Here is a 27,912-nt window from a genome sequence, read left to right on the forward strand (position 1 = left end):
ACAACTTCTTTAGAGCAATTCTGCCAACTTACGAAATCAGTAATCTTGTTCTTCTTTCACAAAGGTACTTTTGACAGATGAATCATAGACTCATAGAGTTGGAAGAGACCACAAGGGCCATCGAGTCCAACCCCCTGCCAAGCAGGAAACACCATCAGAGCACTCCTCACATATGGTTGTCAAGCCTCTCCTTAAAGACCTCCGTAGAATCATAGATGAGAGAACGTGTATAAAGATAGTAAAGCTGTGTGCACTTTCCCCATTTTTTTTAATATTTATGTATTTTTATAGATCCACAAAATACAGAAGTCTCCACTGACAGGCAGTGTAAAAGCAGTTTTTAGAACTTAAAAAACAACAAGGGTGTCATGTAATACTTTCACTTGCCAGCCTTCCCCCTGACCCACCCACTCCAAACTTCAGTCTAGAGTCACGGAGCAGTGACATTTCAGAAACAGGAATCCCAACTTTTAGGGAAACACTGCAAGGTCTTTATGCGGATGTTTATCAATTCAAAGATGTGGACCTGCAGGGAGCAGATATATTTGGATAAGGCTGAAGTCCCAGCTGTTTGTTGTCTTTCAGTTTTTGCACTATGACTCGAGCAACTTCCTCTCCTTGGCTGTCGGTCGTATCGAGCAGCTGCCTGACTTTTGAGGTCCTTGTAGGTTTTGTGCTGATAAGTTCATAATCCTCTTTCATGATTAAATCCCTTGAAAGGAGGGCATCCAAGGACTGGTTAAGGCAAGCCTCCGTCATCTGGTTGACAATGTCTTCTCTTCTGGTTTGGATCCATTGGTGAGCCACAGTTTCATCTTGCTGCTCCTGCTGCTGCAGAGTCTGCAAAGTCTGCAGCATAAAATCTAACAAAGGGCAGAGGGGAGAAAGATGTCAAAGGTGTGAACGCATACGAAGAGCATCAAAATGCAGCAGAACTATTTGAGAGAGAATTGCCTGCGTTTCAAAATACCAGAATTATTTATCCGTGTCATTTCAACAGTGCCAAATCAACAAAAAAACTCTAAGCAACTTGCATAAAGCAATGCAAAATATTCATAATAAAAAATACCCCAAATCTGAAAACCAAGTACAGTTGTACCTTGGAAGTCGAATGGAATCCATTCCAGAAGTCCGTTCGACTTCCAAAACATTTGGAAACCAAAGCACGGCTTCTGATTGGCTGCAGGAAGCTCCTCCAGCCAATCAGAAGCCCCGTCAGACACTCTGCTTCCAAAAATAGTTCGCAAACCGGAGCCGGTTTGCGGCTTTCGGAAGCCAAAACGTTTGAGAACTAAGCTGTTTGAAAACTAAGGTACTACTGTAGACATAAAATTTATCAAAATATGAAAACCTCCAGCATTAAACCAAACCAAATACAGTGGTGCCCCGCAAGACGAATGCCTCGCAAGACAGAAAACCCGCTAGACGAAAGGGTTTTCCGTTTTGGAGGTGCTTCGCAAAACGAATTTCCTATGGGCTTGCTTCACAAGACGAAAATGCCTTGCGAGTTGCTGCGATTTTTTTCGCTCCCCACCCCCTTTTTCTAAGGCACTAAGCTGCTAATAGCCTTTTAGCAGCTAATCTGCTAATCCCTTAAGCCTTTAATAGCCGCTAATAGCCGCTAAACCGCTAATAGCGCTAATCCGCTAATGGGCTTGCTTCGCAAGACGAAAAAACCGCTAGACGAAGAGACTCACGGAACGGATTCTTTTCGTCTTGCGAGGCGAGGCACCACTGTATGGTTAATAAAGCTGCATATCTGGGTAGGCCTGCCTAAATCTTAAGCAGGATCTGATAATGAGAGTGCAAAGGAGTCTGCCTAATGTTTATAATTAGTATTATATTAGTCAACTGAATCAATTTACAGCTTCATTCAAATAAATCAGATAAGACTCTTTTAGAGTTTTATGTTTAGATGACTGGGATTCCAATCTTGATAACTAACCATTGCTTATCAGTCAGATTCTTAAAAGGAATACATGCATTTAAAAGCACATTCGAACTCCTTCCTGCACTGCAATTCTTTCCCACCTGTAACAGTTTCTCTTTTTACCCTCTTTTTGTTTCATATTCACTTGAATTTGCAATGTATTTAATGATGTGAATCAAGTTATCAGAACACTAATAATAATGGTTTAAATAGATGCACAAACCAGCTATTTTGCAGGCATATGCTGCCCAGTCCTCCCTGCATTTATTTAGAAAGAGGTCCCACGGTGTTTAATGCAATTCACCCCCCAGTTTGCAGAAACAGCGGCCTCAAAATAATAAACAGTCCACCCCCAACTTACAGTCCGAAGGACTTTATTTAGATTGTTGCTCAGAATGTGGTTAAGTACAAGTCGTTTGTGGTACGTTTACAAGGAAGCTTTGAAAGGGAACAGTTGCATAGTAAAAATTTCTGGTCAGAAAAACTATATAAACTCATCCTCAGAAACATAATCAAAGCGGCAAGAGAGGGAAATGCGGGTGAATTTGCATAAGCTGCATCAATGCTTCAGTGTTCAGAGACCTGATTTAGCTGTACTACACACTATGCTTCATGGCAATGTCTTGTTACTCAATACTCCAAGTGATAAAGTGAGATGGAGGCAAGGAAAACAAAGGTTCCACTTTTGTACCTGAGTTACTTCTTGGTGGCTGACGTGGGTATGGCGTGGAATTTGAGGAATCAGAACTATCTGCGGTGGACGAGCAGGAGTTTTGTTGAGATGCGTAAGATGGAATAGTCGATGGCAGCGAGCGATTTTGCTTCAAGCTAATCAACGAGTGAGGTTCATCCAAAGAGTCATATTTACCTGTAATGAAGACAGAGTCGTTTGTATGTTTTTTTCAATTTTGAATTCGAATCACATCAAAAACAAAGCCAGAAGTCACTTTGCATGCTTAATCCTGCACCCTGTGTTCTGCAGCCCAGATAGGAGAGCTGAAAAAAATTTCACATCCGGCAAGCAATACAGATGTGTACATGGGTAGACGAGTCTAAAATGCCTGGGACCACACATTTTCATGGCCCTTCTAGCAGCTATGGTGGCTCATTTACCAGAATTTATATTTTGCTCTAGGAGGCTTAGTTTGGTCAGAATTGAGTATACACCTCTAGAGTTAAAGCCAAATGTATTACTATCAGCCACCATAGCCACTAGAGGGCCATGAAAATTTGTGTCCTGGGCTTTTTAGACCCGTCTACCCTTGTACTAGGGATGCAGGTGGCACTGTGGGTTAAACCACAGAGCCTAGGACCTGCCGATCAGAAGGTTGGCAGTTCGAATCCCCGCGACGGAGTGAGCTCCTGTTGCTCGGTCCCTGCTCCTGTCAACCTAGCAGTTCGAAAGCATGTCAAAGTGCAAGTAGATAAATAGGTACCACTCTGGCTGGAAGGTAAACGACGCTTCCGTGCACTGCTCTGGTTCACCAGAAGTGGCTTAGTCATGCTGGCCACATGACCAGGAAGCTGTACGCTGGCTCCCTCGGCCAATAAAGCAAGATGAGTGCCGCAACCCCAGAGTCGGCCACGAGAGTCGGTCCCTTTACCTTTACTTTACCCTTGTACTATCTGAGTCATGGAATCACATCAGTGTAGATGCGCCCCTTTGCTTTGACCACGGTCCACAAACGTGAGGCCGCAGCCCATAAATGGAGGAGCTTGCCAGGGCTGGCTGAAGGCATGGTGCTGCTCCAAGCTGCAGGGCTGAACAATTAGAGAGATGTGGCTCCGAATTCCTTTTATGTCTCGCAGGAGGCTGATTCTAGGATTGTTTGCTGTAGCTGTGCAAGATCTGGAATCTGCATCCCATGAGCCTTTGCAACACTGAGGGAGTTTGGGGAGGGACACATGCTATATCACTGGTACCTCAATAAATAGTGCAGGGGTCAGCAAGGTTTATCTTGCCTGGGCCCGATTGTTCCCGCAGAGATCTGTCTGTGGGCTAGATCAAATGTGATTTCCGGTGCCACGGAGACAAGTCCCCGTGCCGCACTGCGCTGATTTAGCATAGTGCGCAAGCGGGCAGCTCGTGGGCCAGTCAAACGACCTCTGTGGGCTGCTTCCAGTGCATGGGCCTTAGGTTGCTGACCCCTGAAATAGTGTGGTCTGAAGTTTTGTGTGGCTGACTCCAATCTTTTTCACTCAGTGCAATATGATGACAATGTAACGTAGCAGCTAGAATGAACACCCAGTCAGCTTGTCCAGATGTGAACAGTCAGGACAAACCTGTTGTAGCTTCATGGCCCCCAAGCTTTCCTTCATATTTCTACTACTTCTTCAACCAATTAGTATTCTGCATATCCCTTAACGAAACAGATGGAGGCTGTATTCAGGAAGCACTTTAACTTTGCTTTTCTGACATTTCCTTTATCTGATAATCTCTGCATTATATGTAATCTGTCACATGACATTAATGCCACTTCTGGAAATTTTGCAAAAGTTTAGCAACTTGTTTCCATGTTGCTTTGAGAAAAAAATTGTCCGCAACCCTGTTAACATGGAAAATAATGGGATTTGGGGGGTAATGTTAATCCCCACAGTTTCATGAGATTCATTCTTCACTGTTGTGGGTGAATCATGGGAAAGGGATGTTTGTCAAAAGCATGTATGGCCATGAAGGGTGGCAATCCCCATATGGGACAGCTGCATATCCCTATACTGTTAGGGGTTGGACTAGATGGTCCTCAGGTTCCCTTCCAATTCTGTGACATGTCAAAAGATGTCCACTGTTATGTCACGCCACACCCACTGGTGTAAATGAAACTCTGTACGGCATCGCAGTATATTGTCCAAAAGGTAACACAATATAAAATGAACATTAGAAACCAGAACAGCATTATAACCCAGAAAACTAACATGATAATCCTCATGTCTGATTGCACCCTTGTTGTCTGTTGTCCCAGAATGTAGGACAAGAAGAAATTTCAGAGAAACATATTTTATATAAAGTTGGGCTAGGTCAAGAGGGGTTACCTTCCGAGAGGAGATTGCACTGTTTCGATGCATCCCGGACAGTGTTTCGTGAAAGGTAGCTATCACATTGCGATGAAGAGTCCTGCAATGATCACAACATATGGAGCAAACATTTGATAATGGTATTTACATTGCATTCCTCCCCTGCAAAATCTCCCACCTGAAGCCCTATGAAGGGATTATTACTATCCCATTTTAATACACAGAACATAAACACAACTTGATGTATTCCTAGAGGGTGGTATTCAACTGCATTTTAATCAGAGCAGATCCACTGAAATTAATGAACCTGAGGTAGTCCTGTTCATTAACTTCAGTGGGTCTACCCTGAGTAGGACAATCAATGGATATAAACCATCATCATCATTATTATTAAGTCCTGTCCATTAATTTCAAAGTGTAAAACTTCGTTGAATACTGCTCAGAGTTCCCTATTGTCTCTCAGGTAGATGTAGACCAGAGTTGGGCCTGCTTCGAGTTTAGCCACAATACTGTATGCATAATGTGCCTTCAAACCATGCCCTTGCAGGTGGAGGGGGGGGAACTGGGTCTGGCTGGCTCCTTCCTTATCACCTCCCCCTACTCTGTGAGCTATGTTTCACAGGTAGGTGAATGACATTTTACCCCATGTGGGCAATCAGCTGGTTGTCAGAGCTTGCAAGGACCTACGTCAGCCAAATGCACAACCATATTTGGACCAGATGTGTCTTTACATGTCCCACAGCTGATATGTCAGGTGTAGCGCAGGTGGGCATGGCTTAGCCAAACAGCTTCACAGGCTAAATGGCTTCCTCATCAGAGACCTGCTTGCTACAGATGTTTGCATCACACAGTCAGTCTACTTCAGGGGTCAGCAAGCTTACCAAACGATGGGCCGGTCCATGCTCTGTCCGTCAGAGGGTGCACCCGGGTTGGAAGAGCGCCCGTGCGCATGTGCACAGGCGCCATCAACCTGGAAGTTGGTCCCCGCACTGCCTTCCGGCTGTGAGCCGGCGGCAGGGGTAACCATTGGGTGGACAGATGAGCCCCATGGGCTACTACCGGCCCATGGGCCTTAGGTTGAAGACCCCTGGTGTACTTAGTGCAGCCATGCCCTTCACTCAACACAGGAGCAAAGAAGGCCCACAAAATAGAGCTAATGCACAAAAGGAAAATGATTTAACACATGCAAAGTGCTATTACATGGTCCCTTCCAATGCTACAATTCTCTGCATTACAGAAATACTAAGGCAATAATAAAAGAAAAGGTTGCTTTACCTCTTGTGTACTGGGATTTAAAGGTATATTTAGAGATATTGATTCACCATCGGGCTTCTTGCTAGGCTTATGAACACATCGCCACTCGTATTCAGCCTGAAAGAGACATTAGGAGGCTTGTATCAGTCACCTTTGGAACTGTGAAAAGAGGATACATTCTAGGTATACAATTTCAAGCTTCAGTAACACGGCCACCCTGTTTCTTTGCGTGGACAAATAACTTTCACTTTGTGTATTTTCACTTTGGGTTACAACGTAGACTTACTTTGGCTTTCTTTAACTGTATCACTGCTTGAAGCATAGGTATCTCATCAAAGGTTCTCAGCACGGGTTCAAGCTCTATTAAGCACCCTAAGCAAGAAAAGAGGAAAGAAACCATATTCAGTCCTATACTATTAGCTCTTATAACAGTAAATTACTGAACTTTTGAAATCACATTTATGGGGGGGAAAGCGACTCAAGGGCACACACCATAAAACACACTGTAAGGATGCCAACCCCAACCCCCTGCAGAAGCAAATTGCAGGCTTAAAAATCCCAGCGCACACACAGATCTGGGATATTCAACAGCCATGCATCGAGAAGGGTTACTAACAGATTTATTTATATAGGCAAGCCATCGGCATGTAAAAGTCGCAGCTTTCAGGTCTCCTGCAACTGGGGAGACCAGGATGTCAATGCTACCTTGGCTTTCTGTTTGCACTGCTCTTTGGATCGGGAAATACCCATATTTCTATGGATAAATTTATTTTTTGATATGGACTGGAATGAAATACCATATGTTTCACTCTATAGGACACACCCGACCATAGGACGCACCTTGTTTTAGAGGGGGAGAACAAGAAAAAAAAATTCTCCCCTTCTCTGCTCAGTGCCCCTTCAGCGAAGCGGCAAGAGAAACGGAGCCCCTTCCATTTCTCCTCCCGCTTTGCTGAAGGGGCGCTGTGCAGCTCTCCCTCTCTGCTGAAGCCAGGAGAGTCTTGCTCTCCCGGCTTCAGCAAAAGGATCCCAAAGCCTTTGGAGCGCAGCGCAAGTTCCCGCTGCTCTCCAAAGGCTTCAGGCGGCTATCCCTGAAGCCTGTAGAGCGAAAGTGGTCAGTGCGCACCTTCCCCTCTAGCTCTCTAGGCTTCAGCGAAAGCAGCGTGAAGCCTCCGGAGCGTAGAGGGAGTGCTCCCTCTGCGCTTCGGAGGCTTCGCGTTGCTATCGCTGAAGCCAAGGAGCCTGCACTTGCTCCATAGGACGCACACACATTTCCCCATACTTTTGGGAGGGGAAAAAGTGTGTCCTATAGAGTGAAAAATATGGTAAACAACAGACCCAAGAATATAGTCCTTTGAAATTTTATTAGTTAACTAAGGGCGGGGGGGATTCAAAGCAAGCAGGACTCTTTGCATCTAGCGATGCACTGCAAGCTATTTGCTTTCAATGTTGTGTCTACATTCCACACAAAATGCTTTCTGCTCTAACAGCTTTTTACGACTTAGCATTAAGGAAGCACAAACTCAGCCATGATGAGGTGCTTCCTTCCTCCTCGTGCAACTAGCCAAGCCCTGGCAAATAGCAGGGAGGCTGGGAAACTATCATGCTCAATGCTCAAGTGCCCACACAAAGATCAACAGGATTTCTGCCACTGCAGCTGGAGTAAATCTACCTCAAGGCACTGATTTCAAGATCCCTGATCTAGAAGTTGGCAGCTAGTAATTGGCGAGCCTCCTTTTATTTTTTACCAGGGCCTCATTCAGAGCCTAGGACTTGCCAATCAGAAGGTCGGCGGTTTGAATCCCCGCGACGGGGTGAGCTCCCATTGCTCAGTCCCTGCTCCTGCCAACCTAGCAATTCGAAAGCAAGTAGATAAATAGGTACCGCTCTGGCGGGAAGGTAAACGGCGTTTCCGTGCGCTGCTCTGGTTCTCCAGAAGCGGCTTAGTCATGCTGGCCACCTGACCTGGAAGCTGTATGCCGGCTCCCTCGGCCAATAAAGCGAGATGAGCACTGCAACCCCAGAGTCGGCCACAACTGGACCTAACGGCCACGGGACCCTTTACCTTTTTTTAAATACCAATTTAACCGTCATGACTTCCTCCAAAGAATTATGGGAAGTGCAGTTTTTTAAGGGTGCTGAGAGACCTCCATTCCCCTCCCACAACCACAGTTCCCAGAGTTTCCTGGGAAGAGGGATTGACTGAAGAGAGAGGTGGGAAAACAGGAGGCTCTCCATAAAGATAATTGGCAAAAAGGCATCCAAAAGGATGAAACAAACTCCGGAATTATGAAGCCAGAGCTTCATTTATGGTACAGCTGCATATCTGGAAAAACAAATTGTCAGAGAACAGGCTGCAAATGACTCAAGGCAAGACCACATTATTCACGAAATTTAACTTTCTGACTTTTGCCTTGATTATTGCAAAATGAAGGGAAGTAGGAGAATCTGGTTATTTCAACATCTGACAAAGCTTTTGCTAGCAGCTGCAGATACGTTTTTTTAAAAAAATGGGGGAAAGCAAGAAATTTAAAGATGGTTCTTGGCAAGATAAAAAGGTGTCTAGCCCAGTTAAATCTTACAGGCAGAAAACTAAAAAATAAAACAGAAGGCTGAAAGCTCCTACAGTGAGAAATCTGAAAGATTAGCTTATTCACTCTGGGCAGCTTACAACACATATAAAAACATAATAAAACATCAAATATTAAAAACCCAATACAGGGCTGCCTTCAGATGTCTTCTATAAGTTGTATCTGTACTATAAATGAAGCTCTGGCATTCACATAACTCATGCAAATCATACACTGTAACTGTAATAGATGCAAATTTGGGTGGTGGGGGTGGTGGTCACAGACACTTGGAATGCTTCCAGAACTGTTCTGGCTGTATAAACACCATACATTTAGATAACCCAAAGAATCACAGGAACTGTATCTTTACTTGTTCCAGAGCTATGATTCCCAGCACCTTAACAAACTACAATTCTCTTCAGTGTTAGAAATTCCCTGGGTGGCAGGCGCATTTTGCTTCTGGTGCAGGTCCAAGTGTGGAGATTTCTGGGTGCCATGCTGACGTCAGACATCTCCACCCAGCCAGTTAAAAAACCTCTACCTTAGTCCACAGTTAAAACTATTTCCATTTCCACGGTGTGTGTTTCTCCTTCTCGCATACTGGGACAAGTGAATGGTAAGAGCAAGCTACAGTCAAGCAAAGTGAGATCATAGAATCAAAGAACTGTAAAAAGGCAAATGCAAATGTCAGGGAACTGCCATCGGAGCTGGAGGCGAAGAGAAGGCTCCAGAGGGATGCCAGAGAGGGTCCCAGCAGGGAGAGAGGCAGCCCATCCGCTGAGGAAGGAAATCAGTGTAACACCAGTGGAGAAGGGGGGCAGATGGGGGAATCGAAGAGGTGGCTCCAGGACTCCTTGCCGGAGACCAGCGGAGAGAGTACGGTTACTCCGCTGCCCACACCCTCCCTGTGCAGAAGACTTCCGCGCAGGGAGACTAGGAGGAGACTGGGCGTCAAACAGCTTTTATGCTGGAAGAGGTTCAAGAAACGCCCACTGACGGAATCTGCCAGTGACTGAGGCAGCCACGAAACATGAGGCTGTCCAGACAGAAAGGGTTCAACCAGGTAACCTAGCCAGGAGTGGCAGCAACTTATGCATGAGCAACCCCTAGAACCATTACAGTAAAGGACCCCTGGATGGTTAAGTCCAGTCAAAGGCGCCTATGGGGTTGCGGCACTCATCTTGCTTTCAGGCCGAGGGAGCTGGCGTTTGTCCACAGACAGCTTTCTGGGTCATGTGGCCAGCATGACTAAACTGCTTCTGGCACACAGAGGACTGTGACAAAAGCCAGAGCGCATGGAAATGCTGTTTACCTTCCCGCCGCAGCAGTACCTATTTATCTACTTGCACTGGTGTGCTTTTGAACTGCTAGGTTGGCATGAACTGGGACTGAGCAGCAGGAGTTCACCCCGTTGTGGGGATTCGGACCCCAAGTGTCATCTAATCCACCCCCATGGCAAATAGACATTCTGCTGTGCCAACCGTAACAAAGGTTTAAGCATTTGGTGCCTAGCTTATATGTCCAACTTTCTAACCATGGTTCTCTGGATTCTTTGAGGGAAGCCATGTGATTTAAATGCATGCTGAGTACACAGCCTAAATTGAGCAATCTCCTAATCACACAGCCGGCACACAGCTTACACTCACTGCCAAGAGGGGCTTATGTGGAGGGCAATAGTTATGCTTCAATGAAATTAACAGAGATTATGCAGCAGCAGGAGAGTTTAGTGATGCCTGCCAAGCTCCCTACCCTGCTATGCAAAAGGTGAAGCTCACTTGAGAAAGAAGGCCTTTCGTCCGGATTTTGCCCCCAGCCGGATTCCATTAACGACAGCATCAAGGCCCGGTGAGGAATGTCTAGCGGAAGATACTCGTCTCCAGTGTCCGGACGTTTTCCTTGCGACACGCTATACATAATCTGCAAGGGGTTTATAACATCTGTCAAAAGTAGATATTGCGCACTTATTAGAAATATGTGTACTTCTCACGCCTTGGCAATACAACAACAACAACAACAACACACACATCCTGTGAACACAGAGACAATGTTGACCCTCTTAAATTATAAGATATTGCTACCAATCCTCCCTTCCTTTCCAAGTCTTCACAGTGTCATTTATTTAACCAAAGGGGAAAAACAGAGAAAGAATGGTCATTACAAAAAGCAGTAAATTAGGGTTGTATCTAACACTATTCAGAGAAGACCCATTATATATGGCCCTATTCAGAGCAAACCTATCACAATGAATGAAGATGACTACATTAGGTTCAATGGGTCTCTGCTGAGTAGGGCTAGCACTGCATTCTTTCAAGGGGCAGGTTCCCTCCACCCCCGATTGCTGCATGTTAAACCCAATCTTGCTGATTCTAAACAGACGTTATGCAACAAAACTAAAGAAAGTAGTCTGACCTTCAAACGGCTGCTTTCTTGACAGCACTTCCCACATAATAATGGCATAGCTGTTCAAAGTAAAAAAAGAAAAAAAGGACAACATAAATGTAAATCAGTCCAGGGCAAAATATACTCCACTCCCTGGTAGGCTTCCAAATGTAGCAACTGAGGGGAACAGGCTACAAGGGGTACAACCTGAAGGCAGTTGGAGAACACAAACATTATGTTGGAATAAGCACTCAGTGGCTGTTGCCCTTCACAGCTGCAACCTGAGGTATGCCTTTCTGCATATATGTGCAACTCAAGGGTGAATAATCCTGTGCAAAAGTAAGTACAAAAGAAAGTGGGAAGAGCTTATTCAGACATGCATGCTTGGTAGCCTCACTCACACAACCCTACATGACTGGATGCTACAGCCATCTGTGAAGAAACATGCATGTGTGAACTCATCCTTCCAGGGACTCTGCAGCCATTCTAAACATTTGGTGCAGTCCTGCCACAGGAAAGCAATTGGTAACACTGCAGATTGAATGGGTGAGATGCAAAACTATTATTTATTAAATTTGTTGACACCCATTTATCTATAAAAATATTTGTATACCACTGTGTCATGCTGGCTTAAACCTTCAGAAATGTTGTTGTTTAGTCGTTCAGTCGTGTCCGACTCTTCGTGACTCCATGGACCAGAGTACGCCAGGCACTCCTGTCTTCCACTGCCTCCCGCAGTTTGGTCAGACTCATGTTTGTAGCTTCGAGAACACTGTCTAACCATCTTGTCCTCTGTCGTCCCCTTCTCCTTGTGCCCTCCATCTTTCCCAGCATCAGGGTCTTTTCCAGGGAGTCTTCTCTTCTCATGAGGTGGCCAAAGTATTGGAGCCTCAGCTTCACGATCTGTCCTTCCAGTGAGCACTCAGGGCTGATTTCCTTAAGAATGGATGCGTTTGATCTTCTTGCAGTCCATGGGACTCTCAAGAGTCTCCTCCAGCACCATAATTCAAAAGCGTCAATTCTTCGGCGATCAGCCTTCTTTATGGTCCAGCTCTCACTTCCATACATCACTACTGGGAAAACCATAGCTTTTACTATACGGACCTTTGTTGGCAAGGTGATGTCTCTACTTTTTAAAATGCTGTCTAGGTTTGTCATTGCTTTCCTCCCGAGAAGCAGGCGTCTCTTAATTTCGTGGCTGCTGTCACCATCTGCAGTGATCATGGAGCCCAAGAAAGTAAAATCTCTCACTGCCTCCATTTCTTCCCCTTCTATTTGCCAGGAGGTGATGGGACCAGTGGCCATGATCTTTGTTTTTTTGATGTTGAGCTTCAGACCATATTTTGCGCTCTCCTCTTTCACCCTCAATAAAAGGTTCTTTAATTCCTCCTCACTTTCTGCCATCAAGGTTGTGTCATCTGCATATCTGAGGTTGTTGATATTTCTTCCAGCAATCTTAATTCCGGCTTGGGATTCATCCAGTCCAGCCTTTCGCATGATGAATTCTGCATATAAGTTAAATAAGCAGGGAGACAAAATACAGCCTTGTCGTATTCCTTTCCCAATTTTGAACCAATCAGTTGTTCCATATCCAGTTCTAACTGTAGCTTCTTGTCCCACATAGAGATTTCTCAGGGGACAGATGAGGTGATCATGCACTCCCATTTCTTTAAGAACTTGCCATAGTTTGCTGTGGTCGACACAGTCAAAGGCTTTTGCATAGTCAATGAAGCAGAAGTAGATGTCTTTCTGGAACTCTCTAGCTTTCTCCATAATCCAGCGCATGTTTGCAATTTGGTCTCTGGTTCCTCTGCCTCTTCTAAATCCCGCTTGCACTTCTGGGAGTTCTCGGTCCACATACTGCTTGAGCCTTCCTTGTAGAATTTTAAGCATAACCTTGCTAGCGTGTGAGATGAGTGCAATTGTGCGGTAGTTGGAGCATTCTTTAGCACTGCCCTTCTTTGGGATTGGGATGTAGACTGACCTTCTCCAATCCTCTGGCCACTGCTGAGTTTTCCAAACTTGCTGGCATATTGAGTGTAGCACCTTAACAGCATCATCTTTTAAAATTTTAAATAGTTCAGCTGGAATACCATCACTTCCACTGGCCTTGTTATTTGCAATGCTTTCTAAGGCCCATTTGACTTCACTCTCCAGGATATCTGGCTCAAGGTCAGCAACCACACTACCTGGGTGTACGAGACATCCATATCTTTCTGGTATAATTCCTCTGTGTATTCTTGCCACCTCTTCTTGATGTCTTCTGCTTCTGTTAGGTCCTTACCACTTTTGTCCTTTATTATGGTAATCTTTGAACGAAATGTTCCTTTCATATCTCCAATTTTCTTGAACAGATCTCTGGTTCTTCCCATTCTGTTGTTTTCCTCTATTTCTTTGCATTGCTCGTTTAAGAAGGCCTTCTTGTCTCTCCTTGCTATTTTTTGGAATTCTGCATTCAATTTCCTGTATCTTTCTCTATCTCCCTCGCATTTTGCTTGCCTTCTCTCCCCCGCTATTTGTAAGGCCTCATTGGACAGCCACTTTGCTTTCTTGCATTTCCTTTTCATTGGGATGGTTTTCATTGCTGCCTCCTGTATAATGTTGCGAGCCTCCATCCATAGTTCTTCAGGCACTCTGTCCAGCAAATCTAAATCCTTAAACCTGTTCCTCACTTCCACTGTGTATTCATAAGGGATTTGATTTAGATTGTATCTTACTGGCCCAGTGGTATTTCCTACTTTCTTCAGAAATGAGTCTAATGTAATTTCAGATGCAATTGCAACCCTGAAGTAGTAGGAGGTTTCAAATTCTGCCATGTCTAGGGCATGAATTTTGGCAAATTTCTTCAATGTGAGGGTCATAAAAATATATTTTTTTGGGTGTGAGGAATTCAAACCTGCTATTATTTTTGTGACTGGAAAACATTTCGCTTGGTAAATTTACAATTGATGAAGATGCACATAAACTGCTTTCAGAAAACCAAAGAATGTTAATTTTACCTTCTAACTAACCCTAACTAATAATAATAATAATAAAATGAATAATAATATTAATATATAGTATAACTGCAAAGTACTTGGCAATCATTTCTATGCAATTTTACACACATTTTATTTACCAACCAAAACTGGATGATATTAATTTAACCAAAATATCTTTTGAATTCCAAAGTCATGTTACAACCTTTTAGCACCCCTCATTTTTTGAATTCGAAAGCTGAAAAATTCAACACACCCTATGATACACCCAATACGCCCAAACATGCAAGGATTTTTAAAGAACATAAACAACAGTGTGCATCTTTTCTTAACTCTGTAATAAAATATAAATACCTGTATATATCATGCTTTATAGTTGCACGCGTTTTCTGACTGAAATCATAATCTTCAGGTGGCATGTAGATAATAGTCCCTCCCTCAGGCATTGATTTCTCACCACGTGACAGTGACATAGATACCATGCGCCACTTTGACAAACCAAAATCTGCAATCTAGAAGGAGAGAAACAGGAACTCGGGACAATCCACAAATATAGAACCCAGTGTGCCTGTCAGATACACTGGGATGGATGCCAATCAGGTATGGGGAACCCCTGGCCCCCCAGTTGTTGCTGAACTACAACTGAACTACAACTATGGTGTTCCATTTACCGTAAACATTCTAAAAAAATCTTACTCAGCAAATGGTGCAACACCCTTGCATGACCACCCAAATCCTTTACACAGCTTTATTACTTCACTTTTCAAGGATATATTTAGTGCACGAGTCGCAAGACTGAACTCCACCCACTAACGTCCAAACCAACACAATGGAAACCGTTCTTTTTTTCCCCTTAAGAAAACATAGTTGCATTATAGATTGCCGCTTAATGAATAGCCGGACCAAATAAACCTCCCAAATTCTTAAGCCACTAAAAGCAAATGTTTCTTGGGGCAATTTTGTGACCACAGTTCATTTTTTTTAATGACAAACCCCCCTCCAAAAAACCAAGTTTCTAATCACGAGTGACAAGTATTGGTTCATAAGCATTTAGGCACTGTCTGGTGAAGTCTCAGGCTTTTAGGGTTCAGCAATACCTTATAGTGATGAGAGAGAAAGAGTCATTCTTCATATCTTTGTGCAGCCTTAAATTTGTAATTTTGAGTAATCTCCTTCTCTACAAAATCTCACCCTCAGCTGTTCAGCTGCTCTGCATGTACTGCAGAGTAGGTGTGGCAAAAAGCAGATTAAGATCTACAGGTAGATCTCTAAGTGATTTGTGGTACATCAAGAATTCCTGACGCCCAACCATTTCACAACACCAACAGCAGACAACACACAAAGACACTACTGAAATGAAAAAAGCTAGGGGAACCAAGAATGGATTTGTGTGTGGAAGAACTGTGAGCTCAGTTCAGTTCTGGTATTCTTCACAAATCTCTCTGCTCAGCAGCTGTTCAGAGGGATCCTGCTCTTTAATTCTAAGGCTGTGCACATGCCGTACACTGAAAGCACACAACTCCCCCAAAGAATCCTGGGAATTGTAGCTGCTAAGGGTGCTATGAATTGTAGTCCTGGGAGAGGTAAAACTACAGCTCCCAGAATTCTCTGGGAGAAGCCATATGCTTTAAGTGTATGGTGTGAATTCAGCCTCAGTGTCTTCTGCACAGGGCTCCATTTGACAGATCTTGTGAAACACAAAATAGAGCCCCAAAATCCAAAATGTGCCCTCCCTTGCTGTAAAGAATCACAGGCCCTAGAGTGAGAAACACGCTCATACCTTAACATGAAAGTCACTGTCAAGCAAAATATTATGCGTCTTCAAATCATGATGCAAGAGAGGAGGACTCATGTTGTGAAGGTAATTTACTCCCAAGGCAATTTCATAAAGAATGCGAAACCTCAATGACCAAGCAATGTCAGGATATACATTTTTCTATTTGAGAGAGAGAGAGAATGATGAAACACAAATTTAGGAGTAAGGCCACACAGTTAAAATGATTCCATATCACAAAACTAAAGTGACACTGAAAGGGGAAATAACTCATAACTTAAAAGTGATAAAAGCAACAAAAGAACCAGAAAAATGTTATGCAGTGTGGTGGCCGTTTCTTCACTATGCAAATGAACTGGTCGTAAGGAAAAACTCTCCGAAGCATCTTTGCCGATATGGCTATCCTGAACAGTACGTCTTGAGCTATATTCTATCTGTGATGGTTGTCCTGGGACATTAAATACTGGATAATATGTATGGACTAAGAAACATCATTCATGTCAATATGCAACCCTAATACCTGGTATGGGAGGATGCTATGTCATGTATCTGTTATTATGCATTTTAATAAACCTCAATAAAAATTATTTAAAAACTTACTTCAAACTACAAAATGCTCCTTTAAACCACAGATTCAATAGCCCTTTGGAGCAGGGCTGGGGAATCTGTTACCCTTCACATTTAGCTTGGCTCCAGCTCACCCCTGACCAGTGGCCAGGCTGACTGGGACTGATAAGAGTTGGTTTCCTGAAACACCTGGAGGGTGATAGGTTAGCCCACATTTTCAAGGGGGAAGTGGGAGCTCCTGCCCACAACAAGTTTCATCTGAGAGCAGGCCCTCCTTTCAGACTAACGCAATATGTGTTTGACCAGCAGAAAGGGTCTTACGCCCTACTCAGGTGTTCAGAGAGTTGGGTTCAGCTGAAGAGCATCTTCTCTTTAATTCCCCTACTCCCTTAGGAAAAAAAAAAAAAAAGCAAGCCGTGGGCTCAATATACTTACACTGTGTAAAAGTTGGTTCAGTGACCCACTTGGCATATATTCCGTCACAATGCCCAGAAATTCAGGTTCGTTGCAAATCCCCAGAATTGGCAGAATGTAACTGAACCTCGCCTGGTGTAAAATTTCAGCTTCTTTCAGGAGATTGTCTCTCTCGCTGCAGGGACAGGAAGAGAAGGACAAACCAGTTTTACCGCATTTGAAGCTTGAAATATGCAGCTGTAGGTTAAAGCTCCAGAAGGAGTTCATTCAAGCAGTGTGCTGAAAACCACACACTGTGAGAGGGAAGTAACGGCTGGGGGAAAACAGTAAATTAATACTAATAAAAATGCATTAACGGCCTTTCTCTACGAAATCACATTCAAGGTGGTCTGCAATCAATGAAGTTGAACAAATATCAAGGGCAGCTCCAGCAACCCAGTGATTGAGTATGTGTCCTAATCTGCTTGCACAAAACTCACACGGGTTAGATTATATACAGACTTAATGGTGCACCAGTGGCGTGTGATGAAATTTTTCATAGGGCTTTGAAAAGGAGGAACTAGGCCTCTGACAAAATGCTCAAGCATTCTGGCAGATCATAGAATCATAGAGTTGGAAGAGACCACAAGGGCCATTGAGTCCAACCCCCTGCCAAGCAGGAAACACCATCAGAGCACTCCTGACATATGGTTGTCAAGCCTCTGCTTAAAGACCTCCAAAGAAGGAGACTCCACCACACTCCTTGGCAGCAAATTCCACTGTCGAACAGCTCTTACTGTCAGGAAGTTCTTCCTAATGTTTAGGTGGAATCTTCTTTCTTGTAGTTTGGATCCATTGCTCCGTGTCCGCTTCTCTGGAGCAGCAGAAAACAACCTTTCTCCCTCCTCTATGGCTTAGTGCTACATCCAAACCACCTTTCTAGTTGCAGAGACTAGAAGTGGGTTGCACAGAAGTGGGTAGGACTTGTCTTGCTACTGGACTGGCATTTTAGGGATTTGAAATATAGCAAATGAAAGCAATTGATCTTGTTAAATCACTTTTGAGACTTTTTCTTTTGTATAAAGTGTCTGACAAACAGAAGAAGAAGAAGAGGGAAAGGATCGCCCACAAATACAGCGAGATCTAGTCTTCTTCTTTACCTTTTGGCATCCTTGAGAGGTTTGCATTGAGCAGAGTTAAGGGTTAAAGGGAAAAGGGAAAAGAAAACAGAAAACGCAGCACTGAGTAATTCTTTCCAGCACTGCCCAGTCCTGCAAGAATGAGGTAGTGAAAATCCCCTAAGCCACCCATTAACCAAAAGCCACACTGCAGATTCACTTGACTAAAAGCACACTTTTCAATTGCACCTCCCCGGCTAAAACTACAAATTTATATTTAGCTAAATTAACAAAGCTAGCTAAATTTCAGATTTCCATGCACCTTCCTTCCTTCACAGAATTTAAGGCAGAGTAAGTGTGGTGACCCTCAGGAGGACAGTCTCCTATCCAGCCACTGACCAGCCCCAGACCTCGACCTCATGTGCCTTCAAGAAGCACTATTTTAAAGAAAAGCCAGGCAGAACATTTTCATGAACAAGTTGTGGTACATTCCCCACCACTAGTGAATATTTGCTGTTCGAGTTCCAGCCAGTCAGCCAAGCTCCCCTTCAGAATACTATAAGGGCCTCAAGCAGGAAATTCCTCTCTTCCACTCCCCACTCCCCAATTTCTGTTTTACTTTCCAATTCAACACTCATTATTTCACAGCTTCTGGAGCCCACTAAACATGTTTTTTGGGGTGGGACGTTGTTCTCTTTTGATTTAAATAGTGGGTTTTCCACACCTGAGGATACACCTGGGCATTCAGATGCCTCCCTCTTATTTATCAGTTGCCCCCTTGGGCTCCAATCCTATTGCCACAGGGGTACTGAACTGGCTATTCTTAGAGAGAAATAATCACTTCCTCTTCTGATTTAGGTTGGTCTGAAAGAAAATAATTATGCTCAGTGCTTCTCATAAGTCAGTGTTTCTCGAGCTTGGGTCCCCAGCTGTCGTTGGACTCATTTTTGAGAAACAATGTCATTAAGTGCATGAAATTATTTCTAGGAATTACCTAATTCTTACAACAATGCTGCAATGCAGGCTATGATTGTCATCATACCACACATAGTACATTCAGTAGAAATAAATGACTTATTCAAAGCTGCCCATTGTGTTTGTGGGCAAGCTTAGCTTTCAAGTGAGCCCTTAGCAACATCACCCATGTTGGAATGGCTTCGCTACATGCTGCATTAATTGCATTGTTTGCAATTAATAGTTTTTTTTTTTAATTTCCAGCGGGACTGCAGTGTGGGGGGGGGCGTGTAGTTTAACCATTTCCTCACCATTTATAATCTCTCTATAATTGCTAACTGTGTGGGGTGATGGGAAGAGGAGGCAATTTCTATTGCAGTAATTCCTGGAGGGGAAAGGGTTAAACTTCACACATTGTGCTCTTGATAGAAACTGCTCCTAAGATGAAAAAATAAAAAATAAAACTTCTGATGTGGTTGCAAGGCACACAATTACTATGATATGTAATTAGACCCATTAGTAATTACAATGTACTTTCTGCTTACTAGGATGCTGCACGGAGACGTGTAATTGACTTGCACATCCACTGTTCACATTTCAACACCATGTCTGAAGAAGGATTGGTGCTTCTCCCTTGAAGGACAGTCAATTAGCTGCACCCATATCAAGTGGAACTGAAAGACTACTCACACATCACACTGAAATGGCAGTGTGCCTTTATGGCAAAAGAGCCAGTGTGGTGTAATGATTAAGAGCGGTAGACTCATAATCTGGTGAACTGGGTTCACTTCCCCGCTCCTCCACATGCAGCTGCTGGGTGACTTTGGGCTAGTCACACTTCTCTGAGGTCTCTCAGCCCCACTCACCTCACAGAGTGTTTGTTGTGGGGGAGGAAGGGAAAGGAGATTGTGAGCTGCTTTGAGACTCCTTAGGGTAGTGATAAAGTGGGATATCAAATCCAAACTCTCTCTCTCACTCACTGAAAAGGAAATGTCCCAAGGTCCCCTCCAACACGCTACAGAAGGTCCCCATACCTTATAGAGCAAATTTATGGGATGTGTAGGGAAAAGAGAGGACACGAAAGCGGCACTGTGCAGCTAAAACCCCTTGCACTTGCAGACTTGTTCAGTAGGATACTGCCAGGGGTGGACTTTGGTACAATGAGCAAGCCCAAATGGATTTTCTCAGTTGTTAACCTTCTCAATTTTGCGCCCCCCTCAGTTCAGCGCCCTATGCACTGCCCTAAATCCAGTGCTGGATACTGCCCTTAGTTTTTCAGGAATTTCTTCAGACTTGACCTAACTTTCACAGTTGCCACTTTCACTGTGTTGTTAGCTTTTATATTGTTTTTTCAAAGCATTCATTACTTGAGAAGCTCAACTTACACTGCCTACAGCACCCTCCCCTGCAGCTATGGTAACAGTGATCAATAAATGCTGAAAATTCAGAAACCAGACGAACCTAATATTTGGAATTGTGCTATACCATTCTTCCTTCATTGAGCTACCTTAAAGCACAAACAGCCACTCCTTCTCCATCACACACACCTGCAAATATTCCCTGCTTTCCTTCCACTGCTTGGCAACCACCAGCAAGTACATCTTTGTAGCATTTGGCTCCATTCCCATTCAAAGAAAAAGAATATAACATGCTTTATGGCAAAAGGCCACAATAGAGTTGTCAGGATAAACAATCAGCCTATCATCCTCTGGGTAAATTATTTACTCAGAGTGAATTTAGATGGAAAAGATTTGATTTAGATCAAGTTTCTATGGTGTCTGAGAGAAGGACAGGGCAACCTCTTCTCATTATTGCATAAGAAGAATTCCTTCCTCCTTGCAGTTAAGGAAGGTGCAGGAGTTCCACCTTCCTCAGCATCTGGTCATACAAGCCAGAAGTGAATTTACAAATGGAGTCAAATTAGACACTTCCCCAAAGTAGGGTTTTAATTTCACCATGTGTTTTGCAGAAGTTCTAAAGGCCCTGGTCTGCGGTTTCTAGGGAGTATGCACAACACAGTATATGATAACAATTTAAGAAATACTCCATCTAGATGGGGACCGGATGTCTTGCAATAGGGAGGGTATAATTTTTTGCACCCTGATATTAATAGAGCTACAACACTGAACTGATTACCAAAGAAAATGTACTAAAAATATGCCCAGGATTATTCAGTATATACCTCTCCAGAAATATTACCCCTACACACAAATTCAAAAACTATGTTTATCATCTCATAGCTCAATCAAAATGTCTTTAATCAGACTGTGGTTTGCTTAGATCTAAAAAGGCAAGCGCCTGATAATTCAGAGTATTCATTTCATCCTCATATGACTCCAGCTACCCATAATCTAGATTAATTTTAAAAGAATATTAAATACTCTGCACCTCAAAAGCATAAATACAGTAGGTACATATTTGATTTATTGTCACATACTGTATTTATTTTTTTATTACATTGATATCCCATCTTTCCTCCAAGGAGCTCAACGTGGCATATGTTGTTTTCCCCCATCCCCATTTTATCTTCACTACAACCCTATAAAGTAGGTTAGGTCAAGAGACAGTGAATGACCAAAGGTCACCACAGCGAGATTTATGGCTCAGTGGGGATCTTGAACCCTGGTCTCCAAAGATCTAGGCTAAGGTCACATTTGCATGATGCATTCAACACACATGGCTTCCCCCATAGAATCCTGGGTAGTTTCATTTACCTCTCAAACAGCTACCATTATCTGCATCCTTAAACTACAGTTCTCAGAATTCTATGGGGAAGCCATGTGGCTTAAATGTATGGTGGAGATATGATCAAACACTCTAATCACTACATCACAGTGAAATGTGTGTGACTGACTAGGCACATTAAGCTGAACTGACTCATCAGAGGTGAGTCAGGTAGGAACCATTTAATTAGATGAGTGTTGTTCTGCGGTTTCTCACAGTCATCAAGGAGGGTCAATTAATATACAGCGTACTTTTGTACATACCTTCTCCACAAAAAGCTACAAGATAGCTTCTATTAAATTACCATCCCATCCAGGATCAGCTATTTAGATTCCCCCTAGTTTATTAGTAGTCATTAAATGTATGAGTTGCCCCATGCCAAAGTCTCCAGGTGACTTACAATAAAATTTATTTAAAACGTCCACTATAAGCAGTGCAGAGAAGGCAATAACTTTAGCAAAGCAACCATAGCAAAAGAACCAGATAAACAATAATATTCCCACCTCAAGCCCAAACAGACTTAACAACTACAGCGGTACCTCGGTTTACGAACTTAATCCATTCCGGAAATCCGCTCTTAAACTGAAACCATTCTTAAACCAAGGCACGCTTTCCCTAATGAGGCCTCCCACTTCTGGTGCCCTTCTACCATTCAGATTCCATTCCTAGACTGCGGTAAAGTTCGCAAACCGGGACACTACTTCCAGTTTTGTGGAGTTCATAAACCGAATCATTCGTAAACAGGACTGTTCGTAAACTGAGATACCACTGTACTTGCTTCACGTTTTTTTCAAAAACGCCTTATAGGTAATCCAAACAATGTTAATAGTCTACAAAAAATAAAGAATTACTAGATTCCTGGGGGCTGGCAGAGGAGGAATTGCAATTGCTGCATTTCTATGCTGGGTATTCAGAAGGGATGGGAAAAACCCCATCTCTTCTTTGCTAGCCCACTCACTTGAGGGCATGCAATTCTCTGCCACCTGTGGATCCTAGGCTAGTGCTTCAAGCTCCTGGCAGTGGCCATGCAGTCAGGAATCATGTCCACAACCCTTGTGCTTGTATTGGCCAGGGCTGCTGGTGGTGTGCATGTGGAGAAGCCGAGGGTGAGGAATCGAGTCTTTGAGGAACCAGCAGGCTGGCATATCAGAGAGGATCAGGTCAGTGCTGTTGCTGTCACATGGGTCAACAGGGGAATCCCAGAGTTGCTTAACCACCCAGTTCCACACAATAGGGAATAAGCTGGTTTTGAGCGCCTTGGCAATGGCAGTGCTAGTCATAAAGCCTTGGATGAATTTTGTTCAATCTGACTGCAGTTAAACAACATCTAGCTGGGATCGCCTAGGACATTTTCTCTGAGATTCATTTGCAAAGGTGAAGCAGGGAACATTCCTCCAGAACCATGCCTCTCTTATCTGGTGAAATGGGGGGTGGAAAGGGGCATGAGATGTAGGAAGCCGCCTACTGTATAAAGGTAAAATTCACATATTACCCTGCCCACTCTTTGCTGCTGGTCCCTCCCACCATTTACATGTGGCCCTTCCAGGATGGTGCTGTGGGTTAAACCACAGAGCCTAGGATTTGCCGATCAGAAGGTTGGCGGTTCGAATCCCCGTGACGGGGTGAGCTCCCGTTGCTCGGTCCCTGCTCCTGCCAACCTAGAAGTTTGAAAGCACGTCAAAGTGCAAGTAGATAAATATGTACCGCTCCGGCGGGAAGGTAAACAGCGTTTCCGTGTACTGCTCTGGTTTGCCAGAAGCGGCTTAGTCATGCTGGCCACATGACCCGGAAGCTGTACGCCGGCTCCCTCGACCAATAAAGCGAGATGAGCGCCGCAACCCCAGAGTCGGTCACGACTGGACCTAATGGTCAGGGGTACCTTTACCTTTACCTTCGAGGGTGGCCCAAAAGGGAATATGACCCTTAGTCTCAAAAACGTTTACCACCCCTGGCCTAGACTAATCAGTCCCTTGAGGGAAGCTTTTGTACCAAGCTGTAAAAGCTACCAAGCTACCAAGCTGTAAAAGCAGCTATCATCAGAACAGATTCAAAGGTAAAGAGTTCAAAATGCATGAGTTCTAAAGTGCTAAATGCAAGATTTGTGTTCTGAACTGAGGAAGCAAGACAACTCCCTGGTCAAATTAAGAAGATAAAGCTTAGAAGTTCCAAAATGCCCAAAGCAATGCTAATACAGCTTCAATTCAAACCTGCTTACCTGTGAGTAGGCACCAGTGGACTCAATGGGACTTACTTCTAAGCAGACATGGATAAGAAGGTTGAGTACTCAGAATAGAGTACCTACCTAAGTATGCATTGTAAAGGTAAAGGTACCCCTGCCCGTACGGGCCAGTCTTGACAGACTCTAGGGTTGTGCGCCCATCTCACTCAAGAGGCCGGGGGCCAGCGCTGTCCGAAGACACTTCCGGGTCACGTGGCCAGCGTGACATCGCTGCTCTGGCAAGCCAGAGCCACACACGGAAACGCCGTTTACCGTCCCGCTTGTAAGCGGTCCCTATTTATCTACTTGCACCCGAGAGTGCTTTCGAACTGCTAGGTTGGCAGGCGCTGGGACCGAACAGCGGGAGCGCACCCCGCCACGGGGATTTGAACCGCCGACCTTTCGATCGGCAAGCCCTAGGCGCTGAGGCTTTTACCCACAGCGCCACCCGCGTCCCTAAGTATGCATTGTAGGCCTGCCTTAAGTAGGTTTGCTCAGAAATAGGCCCATTGAGTTCAATGGGATCCATCTTCAGAAGTGTTTGAAACTCCCATTGTTCTAAGCGCATTTTGCGACAGGGGATTTCATTAGCGCAAACAGTAACTGAGTTCTGGGCACAGAATTGCACCTAAGATTTCAGATTAAAACTGCAGAGTGGAAGGAAAGGAGGACCCTTTTCTGCCTCCCCACTCTCTGAAGACTGGAGAAGAGACCCTCTTGAGAATATCAGGGGGTGGGTGGATGGGCAGGTCAAAGACTAGACCAGGGATGTCCAACAGGTAGATTGTGATCTACTAGTAGATTGCGGGGTGTCCGTGGGATCACTGGATCCTCCCCCCACCCCCAAAAAAGCTCAACAACTTAACAACTTTGGCTCCCTTAACAAAGCTCAACAACTTAGGTAGATTACTGCCAGCTTTTTTACAGTGAGAGTAGATCTCAGTCTCTTGAAAGTTGGACATGCCTGGACTAGACCATGTGAAAAATGAACATGACATTTTAGCTTCAGTTCATTCATTTTCAGCTTTGTATTCTTGTTATAAAAAAGTGTGCCTAGACATTCCATTGTTGCTCCCATAACTTAGGTTTAAGGTGCCATTTAGCTCCTAGCTTTCATATCTCAATTTCTAACACTGATTTTCAGGTAAGTGTGTTTAGGGTTAGAGTCCAATCCTCTATGTATTCCCAGAATGAAGTATTACTGGCTCCAATAGGACACCTCTTCAAGTTGCAAACATATAGGTGTAGACTTGGGTGAAGAACAAGGATGTCTGAGTAAACACAGAGAGAACTGTTTTGGGTGTTGCACAATGTAGACTTCTAATCTCTTCTAAATAAAGAGCTCTTGGGGGAAGGGGCAGAGAGGAACCACTACAATCTCTGAACTCAGGGTTTAAAATCCAATCTAAAATAAAAAACAAGAAGACTAACCACAGGAAGCTTCCTTTATACTGTCAGGCACATAGGTCCATTCAGCTCAATATTGTCCAGATTGACTGGCCGGTTCCCCCCCTCAGTGTTTCAGGCAAGGGTCTTTCCCAGCCTTGCCTAGTGATTAAACCTGGGACCTTCTGCATGCTATGGCCCTTCCAAAAAGAGGAAACCCTGCAGATTTTTCATCCTGGGCAGAAACAATACTGTATTGACAAGGCTTGCAGCAGGAAGAGGGGGTGTGGTTCTTTAAACCAAAGGAGTGAGGCAAGGGCTAAGGGCAAAACAGTTGACAATACACTGGTCCCAGCAGAGAATGCCAATTCTGAGTAATGGCTTACACTCAGTATTGACTTGGACTGGAGAACCTTGGGGCCAAATCCCAGTGTAGGCATTATTTCAAACCATTCTCCTGAGAATAAAAGGGAGAGGGGAGGACCATGTTTTCCACCCTTTGTAGAAAGGAGGAGATGTTAGGAAAACATGAACCTGCCTTATCCAAAGGCAGACCAAAATCCCTTCTAGGTCAGTATAGCCCACACTGACGGGAAGTGGCTCTCTTGTAGGAAATACCGGGGATTGAACCAGGGACCTTTTACATCGGATAAAAAAAATATTAAAGTTTCTCGATTTCACAGCTGCAGATGGGGTTGAGGCAACCAAACCACCCCACCCACCCGCAACCGTTACCTCTCTAGCAGGGGTCCCTGCAGGCACTTGACAGCCACTGGGATCCGCCAGTCTGCGTGGCGCGCAGAGGACACCGTGCCATACGCGCCGCGGCTGATGAAGCGCAAGTCCGGGAGCTTGTTGGAGGAGATCGTGGGGAGCGTGTAGCTGATGTCGAAGGACGCGCAGCTGCCGTCGCTCCTGCCGCCGCCGTTCGTCCTCATGCCGGCGTCAGCAGCCATCAAGTCAGGCCTGTGCCAAGTGCGCGCTCGCCAATCCCCGGGGCCGCCCAGGAGCCGCGGAGCCTCTTCAACAACAGTAGCCAAAGGGGGCCAAACGCGCGCCGCGTCTCCAAGAGAGCAGAAGGTCCTCTCTGGAACCCAGAGCCTCTAACATCCACCGAGATTTCCACAAGTTCTTCTGCGCCGGGCTGCACAATTTCTCCGCCTCACATTCTGCTGTCCAAGCGGCCCTGACTCGCACGTTTCTCTCTAGAGAGAGCACCGGTCTCTCCACGTACCCGCGGCGAGCCTGCCAAATTCTACAGCTCGCACCCGTCCCTGCGCTTTAACGCCCAATTATCACCCTTGCCAAATTCTCTCGCCATCGCACCCAAACTCCGCTCAGCTTTGCTCTTTGCTCCACATTCACAACCATCAGCCTGGCCTCTTCAAACCCCACCTCCCGATGCAAACAAAGTTTCCGCTGGACGCGTCTCTCCTGCGCTTCCCTTCCCCTCGAACAAAAGTTTAGGCAGTCGTAAAAAGTTCCAGATCCCTTCCTTTCCCGATCTTTCGTCTCAAAGGGCTTAAGATCCAAAACAACGTTGCAACTTTTTGGGATGTTGTGTGTGTATATAAACCTTTTTTTTTCAGATCTCCAGATGCACTGACGATAATCCCTTGGCACAAGGAAGCCATATCAGATGCGTAGCTGCTTCTCCCATCTTGGGAATCCTCCAATCTGCCTATGAGGGCGGAGGAATTCAAGACGATGAGCGGGGCAAAAATAAAACACGAGTGGGACCACGGTCCGTTCTCCGGCTGCACCAACCACACGTCAATGGCAACTGGAGAGCCCCGCCTCGACGCGCGCAACAACAACCTCCTCGCCCAGCCTTTCCAGAAGAGAGCAAGGGAGGAGGCGAAGGCTCCGGGCCAGAAGACTCCGCCCACCCAAACTGGGAAAACAACAGCCTCGCCATCCGGAAAGTCTGGCTCGGCCTGTGATGTGAGTTCAGCGTTGCGTGCGGCTACGCGGGGAGAAGGTGAACATCCCACTCGCCTACCTTGGCGCTGTTTGAAACCGAGAGCCGGGCGCCCCCACGGCGCAGCTCCAGGACGCACTGCTGCTCCCCCTTACCTCGTTCAAAATAACTCCTATTTTTCTCCGTTGTCGAGCACCGATTCTGGGGAGAACTCACGAGCGCGCTTCCAAAGGGAATCCACTCACTTTTTGGCCACTCCTTGCAGGCTGCGATCCCATCCCACGCGCGCTTTCAAAGAGTAAGCGTAACACAGTCGGTGTGGCTGAAGTAGCTTAGTTGGGAGATCGTTCAACTGGAAGATTCAAAGGTCCCTGGTTCCATACCGGGTTTCGGCAACAATAACTTTCATTTCGGGGTTGGGCTAGACGACTCTCGGGTATAATTTCCAGCTCTAGAGTTCTATTATTCCTCCGAGTCGCTCCACCTGCAAGTTAGTTCCCTGAGGATGGTAAGAGTTTCCACAGAGCAATCCTACGCGTGTTTACTCGGAAGTAAGAGTTACGTTTGAGGCCAATGGGGCGTGTCCCCAACCAGGTACTTATGTTTTAGGACTGCGGCAGTCAAGTGTATTCCATGCTTACTGTGCAGTAAGCACCATGCAACACTTTTTCTAAGTAAACATGGGCCCCCGGCAATCTTAGGAGCGTCTATTCAGAAGTACCGTAAGCCCCACT

General features: G+C 44.9%; 1 protein-coding gene across 2 annotated transcripts; it reads right to left on the reverse strand.

Moving 5' to 3' along the window:
- Window positions 1-249: 249 nt before the first annotated feature.
- On the reverse strand, window positions 250-27,687 carry RIPK2 (receptor interacting serine/threonine kinase 2). Of its 2 annotated transcripts, none has more exons than XM_083451144.1 (11): window positions 27,334-27,687; window positions 16,900-17,053; window positions 15,904-16,059; window positions 14,478-14,635; window positions 11,176-11,225; window positions 10,542-10,703; window positions 6,483-6,568; window positions 6,218-6,313; window positions 4,961-5,042; window positions 2,622-2,798; window positions 250-863 (listed from the first exon to the last, which is right to left on the reverse strand). In XM_083451144.1, the coding sequence occupies exons 2-11, from the start codon at window positions 16,933-16,935 to the stop codon at window positions 508-510; spliced, it is 1,359 nt and encodes a 452-aa protein (XP_083307270.1). In that variant the 5' UTR covers window positions 16,936-17,053; window positions 27,334-27,687; the 3' UTR covers window positions 250-507. The 2 variants fall into 2 exon arrangements, with proteins under 2 accessions (XP_083307270.1, XP_083307269.1); XM_083451143.1 differs by having other exon boundaries at window positions 25,993-27,473.
- Between the last annotated feature and the right edge of the window lie 225 nt (window positions 27,688-27,912).

This window comes from Podarcis tiliguerta, assembly GCF_965153285.1.
Source record: "Podarcis tiliguerta genome assembly, chromosome: 7".
Classification (NCBI taxonomy): domain Eukaryota; kingdom Metazoa; phylum Chordata; class Lepidosauria; order Squamata; family Lacertidae; genus Podarcis; species Podarcis tiliguerta.